This window comes from Tursiops truncatus, chromosome 6 (assembly GCF_011762595.2).
Source record: "Tursiops truncatus isolate mTurTru1 chromosome 6, mTurTru1.mat.Y, whole genome shotgun sequence".
In the NCBI taxonomy this organism is placed as follows: Eukaryota; Metazoa; Chordata; class Mammalia; order Artiodactyla; family Delphinidae; genus Tursiops; species Tursiops truncatus.
This window is the reverse complement of record NC_047039.1, coordinates 10227156-10233155: the sequence shown is the minus strand read 5'-3', so window position 1 is coordinate 10233155 and position 6000 is coordinate 10227156. Positions and strand designations below refer to the sequence as shown.

The 6000-nt window shown below is 33.3% G+C and overlaps 1 protein-coding gene across 13 annotated transcripts in view; it reads left to right on the top strand.

Annotated features, from left to right (window-relative positions):
* Positions 1 to 6000, top strand: part of HMBOX1 (homeobox containing 1) — a 207133-nt gene that overhangs the window by 92802 nt on the left and 108331 nt on the right. For 12 of the 13 annotated variants that reach the window (XM_033857582.2, XM_033857581.2, XM_033857580.2 and 9 more), the window contains exon 2: positions 3159 to 3238. In XM_033857582.2, coding sequence (XP_033713473.1) covers positions 3216 to 3238 — 23 coding nt within the window. In that variant the 5' untranslated portion in view covers positions 3159 to 3215. Of the gene's footprint in view, positions 1 to 3158; positions 3239 to 6000 lie in introns of those variants that run through there. The other variant, XM_033857583.2, reaches the window with a different exon arrangement.

Genomic DNA, 6000 nt, shown 5'->3' with positions numbered 1-6000 from the left:
GGTTTATTTTTTCTTATTTAGAACCCTTTCTCAATTATTTTCTCAGTTGGGGTAACTGAGAAAATATACTCTCTCAATTCTTGCATATTTGCAATTTTTTCATATATCAAAGTGTAAGTTTTGTTGGTATGGAATTCTTTTCTCCTTGTCCCCTGTGAATGTTATTCAACTCTTTCTTTCTCTTTTTTTAAAGTATAACAGATTAGAAGTCCAATGAGGAGCTGATTTTTTATCTTTTATAACTTACTTGCTTTTTATAGCTGGGTGCTTAAATATGATTCAGCATCCTTGAACTTTTATCCCTGATACCTTTTAATGTACATTTTCTTTTATTGTAATACTCTACTTTTTGCAGTAATAAAATATACATAATATAAAATTTACCATTTTAACCATTTTTAAGCATACAGTTCAGTGACATTAAGCACAGTAAACATTGTTGTACAACCATCACTGTCATCCATCTCTAGAACTTTTTCATCTTCCCAAACTGAAACTTTGTACCATTAAACAATAACTCCCCCTTCCACAGCCCCATTCAAGCACCATTCTACTTTCTATTTGAATTTGATGACTCTAAATACCTCTTAAAAGTGGAATTATACAGTATTTGACCTTTTGTGACTGTCCTTGTTTCACTTAGTGTAATTAATGCCTTCAGGGTTCATCCGTGTTACTATGTCAGAATTTCCTTGTTTTTTAAGGCTGAATAATATTCCCTTATATGTTATGTGTGTACCACATTTTGTTTAGCCATTCATCCATCGATGGACATTTGAGTTTGTTTCCACCTTTTGGCTTTTGTGAATATGCTGCTATAAACTTGGGTGTACAAATATATTTTCGAGTCCCTGCTTTCACTTCTTCTGGATATACACCCAGAAGTAGAACTGCGGATCTTATGGTAATCTGTGTTTAATTGTTTTGAGGAACTGCCATACTATTGTATTTTCCATAGTGGCACCACCATTACACATTTTCATCGGCAGCACACAAAGCTTTTATTTTATCCACATCTGTGCCAATCCTTGTTATTTTCTGTTTCTTGATTATAGCCATTCTAATGGGTGTGATTTTAATATACATTTTTAATCTGTCAGTTTAAAAAAAATCTGTATCCTATGCTAGGAGGGGCTCTGTGACGTTGAACCTGAGAGTAGAGAACTCATAGCACCATGCTTGCTTGGTCTTCTGTTCTTAGAATATTTTATTTTATAGAATATTTTTAGCCCATTTATATCTGAAATATAAATGACATGAATTCAGTGATTTGCAGTTATACAGGTCTGTATCAGTGTCTTAATCTCAGTTTTCTTATCTGTGAAATGAGGGTCTTTGGTGATTTACTTCCTAGATTGTCTGATTCAGCTGTAGCATCATTCGCATTCTTACAGAATAAAGGTCAGAATTACTGCAAGGCATTTACCAGCCCTCCATAGATAGTGGAAGTCCTCCCTTTCTACCTGTCTTCTCATACATACATGTTAAAGGCCAACAACACAGGTCTACTTATTCCCTAATCATCCTTCATAATCTCTTTTAATTGTTCCTTCTCCCTGATTCTTTCCTCCACTGATTCTAACCTCCCTTCACATTTTGGTTTGGTGGAAGTCTTATTCTAAACTTCAGATAACAGCTGAGATCTCACTTGAAGAAGTCTTCCCAGTTCTCTGTGACCTAAATTAATTTCTAAATTGTTATTCTCATAGACGTTGAATTTTTAGACTTATCACATTATGCCTTTTATTAGAAGGATGTGTGTGTGTGTGATTTTTATTTGACCCTTCCGCATAGTTTAATAAGGTTCTACACTGCTGGGACCATATCTTACTCATATTATGACCTTGTGCCTATGTCAGGGCAAGTAAATACTTAGTATATTTTAACTGCATTTGAGCAAGAGTGGAAAAAACGTGTATTGACCAGTAATCAGTTTTGTGGCTTGGTGTTGCTATTTTGTCTAGGAAATGTAATCAACAATATTTCAGTAGATTTCTTTGTATTTTATATCTACCTTTTAGGACCAGTGTTTCTTAAGTCAGCAATAAAATTAACTACAGCAGGAACTTCATTAAAGCTACAATTTAGGATATGAAATATGAAAGATTTCTAACTTTACCCTGTACATTTCACATATATCATTAGTCACTGTTAGACACTTTGGTCTTGCTTTATATAATTCAGTGCTGAATGTGTATTTTAATGAGAGAGTTTTTGACATCAACATTTTTAACTTTTGTCTAATTTATAATATTAACTTTGAGTTCATGGAAATAGCTGCCTCTATAGATTATGGTTTGAAAGTGCTAATAAGTTCAGTCAGTAATACATGATCTTTAGCTCCTAAACTGTGAATGGTAGATTTCACTTTTTGTTCAGATCTATGTCTGAATTGAAAGGGGTCACAGTGTCTGAATGCTGAATAAAGCAGTAGAATGCTAATCAGAAGATAGAAGTACTAGACTCACTCCATTATTAACTTACACTCTGTTCAGGAATCGACATGGGTATTGTGTCTTTTTTAAACTGGTATTAATAGTCTCTGCTACTTGATAGTTTGTGAAGTGCTTCATCACCACCATTTAAAAAATGTTTTAAATTCTTGTAGCGTTTTGAAGTAGTTATCTATTATCCCTGTTTTATAGATGCAGAGATTGAGACTTAGAGAAATTCAGTCACTGAAGATTTGGCTAGCAGTAAAATAAGTAATAGACTTGGAACTAGACCCCAGGATTTACCCCACAGTTAAGACTGTTAGCTGCAATCATGCTGTGGTGTGGTTTTTTGTTTATAGGATTCTACATAAACGCGTTGATGTTACTATCAACAAATTATCTTGAATGTCACTACAGTGTGTGTATATATATATATTCCATTGCATGTTTAAATCTGTTTCCCTCAGTGGTGTCTGGTAACAGATTAAGCTTCAGGGGTATGATTTTCATTACTTTTTCCAAGTGAATGATTTTGAAAGCTATCAAAAGCATTTTTCTATTTTTAAAATTTTCCTTCAAACCAATGTTTCCTTTCAGAATTACAAAATAATTTTAAAATCATGAGTATCCGATGTTAACTGTTAATCCTTAAGTATGTAATTAAAATTTTTGTTCAATACTTGATTAAAAACTATTTCTGAATTTTCTGTCTTTATTCCACAGAATGATAAATAACGCTGATCATCTCTAGAAAAGATATTGATTCACCTCATGTAAAGTATGCTCAGTTCCTTTCCAGTGGTGTAAGTATCTAATTCTTCTCTTAATTTTCATCCTCTCAATTGTTTTAATAAAATTTAAAAATCATTATGATTATGATCCACAAACGACAGCAGGCGTTTGTAGAGCTGAAAGAATTTTTTCATAGTTATGTGGTAAGGAATGAATTTTCAAATCTATCAACTTTCTCTTTTACCATTTCTGTTTCAAGTTTGAAGTCTAACATTAATTTTCAATTGAACATAAAATTACATATAATTTTAAACTGCTTAATAGCCTAGAAATTTGTGAAACAGATGGCTGGTATTAAATACCTTGTGACAAGCAGAATATTGGAAGAATGCTACCTTAATGCTGCCTTTTGTATGCAAACTACTAAACACCTTAGCCATTTTCTTTACCTACTGGGGATGATAATGTAGTTAAGTCTATTAGCTAATGTAGCTGGTAGACTTTCTTTGGAGTCTGGCAAAAAATACAAATTGGATGGTGGTATTATGTAGAGAGTGTTTTTTGTGCTAGGACATGAGCTGTAACCACTAGTTCATATTAAATAGGCCTCTGAATAAAAGTATTCTAGAGTAGATAAAGTATCTATTAGCTCATTAAGTACATCTTTAGAGTCTAGTGCAGAGTGCCTTTAGCGTAAGCATTTTCTAAAATTTGGGTCAACCAATATTTCAATTAAATTCCTTCTGTTTTGGTTGACAGTTCTATAATCCAGTAAGTAGACATTAAGATAGATTTTCCTTGTTATTTAGGTTTTTTGTTAAACTTTTTTCTTCTCTCATTGGCTTTATCATATATCTAAAAGTCTCTGGAATAGGCCAGGTGGTGTGAACTGTAGCCTGAGTTGCTGCTAAGTAGCTGTGTCCTTGGGAAAGGGAAGGCACTGTGTTTGCTTTGGGCCTGAGTTTCCCTTTTTTAAAAAATACAATTTATTTGTTAATGGCTATTTTCTATAGCCATTAGAATGTAATTAAGCATCATGAGGCCAGGAATTTTTGCCTAATTTGTTCCTTGTTGCATCCTCTCTGCCTTGTACATGGTCTGACACATAGGGGTCACTCAATAAGTGTTAGTTGAATGATTTTTGTCTAAATGGTCTCCTGTTCTCTGATTGCACACCTAATTTATATCTCCCTCTGTAAACTTACATGTTTTTATCAACACTAGGATTTTATTTTCCCAAATGTGTATAAGGTGGCTGTAATTTAAAAATCTCAACCTTAATTAGTGGTAATTTAAAAATAGCTATTAAAGTATGATTGTAAATTGAATATAATCTTATTTTTCTCAAAATCTTTTTATTATGAAAAGAACATTTTTATACTATTATCTGTAGTCATAGTCTCTCTTCTCTGCGTTAGTCAGTTCTGCCATTGGTTTGAATTATAGAATCATTTTACCATACTGTGAAGCTCAATCCCCAGCAAATCTTCATTTCTTACTTATTCTCACTCTTGTCATTTTCTTACTTTAAAATTGCCTCTCCTTTGATGGTAATAATAATTGTGTGTGTAATGTGCCATAAATAGTAAGAAGGGCCTTAGTACGTCTTTAGTTGGTTAATATTATGACTGATGCAATAATGTGTTAAATCATCATGGAATAAATACCATGTATGACAAACAAAACTAATACATGACTAGACCATATTTTGCCTAGTCATTCTAGATAAAAAGATAAAGACAGCAGTCAAGCTGAAGAAAATGCTGTGTTATCCAATAAGGTCTTATTATCTGTTGATGATTTACAGGTAAGGTAGTTGTGTCATATTTGCACATATGATTTCAAGATTAATCATTTGTGAATGCTTTAACCTTCATGATTATAGGATTTAGTTTAAGAAAGTATGTTCTGGACCTCGGGCCTTATCCAAGAAGGGTTTACATATCCAAGTGGGGTAAAATTTATTGTAAAATACGTTTACTATTATGGTCTAGTAGTATGGTCTTTTAGAATGTCAGTTTATGAACTGAGGCATAATTCCTGAATTTAATTGTTCTTTTATGCTTCAGACATTGTCTGTGTTGTTACAGTGTCAAAATTCTTCTCACATCATTTTCAATTACTGTTGGCCTGAGTCTGCATTCAGATTAGTAATTTGAAGTGAAAGATGTTCCTTATCCTGTGAACAGTTCTTCTGCTACATAGGAAAATTAATTCAGTTCTTACATGTTATCTTTTTCTGTTATAAAAGAATTGCTGGTATCATGGACTTAGATGACCTTTGTAGGTCATTTTAGCCATAATTTCATGATTATGTGCTTAAACTAGGTGAATTATAAGAAATAAAATTCGAAAATGACAGAATGTGTACCTTGTTTATGTTAATGCCACTGGAATATTGTTCTCAATATCCAAGAAAGCTTCTAATCTTGGCATTTTCTCAGTAAAATATTGTACCTTCAGTGTCATATGCATGATTTGATCCTGCTCATTATGCCACTATCATTCTGCTCTATAGGAGTCATACATTTTATTCTAGCAATTGTAGATCTTTTTACTTAAGGTATATCTTTGTATTAGGGACCTCTCTTGGTGCAAGGCACAGACATCTAATTTAAACAAGGTGAAGCATAAAGGGAAGTTTATGCTCTTACATAACAATATAGCAAGAAGAGCAGGAGTGGACTTCCGTGGTGGTCCAGTGGTTAAGACTCTGCGCTTCCACTGCAGGGGGCATGGGTTCAACCCCTGGTGGGGAAGAAGAGCAGGGATGAGGTAGGGGCTTAGGAATGACTAGAACAAGGGATATGAACACTGTAGAACTTTCCCCTTT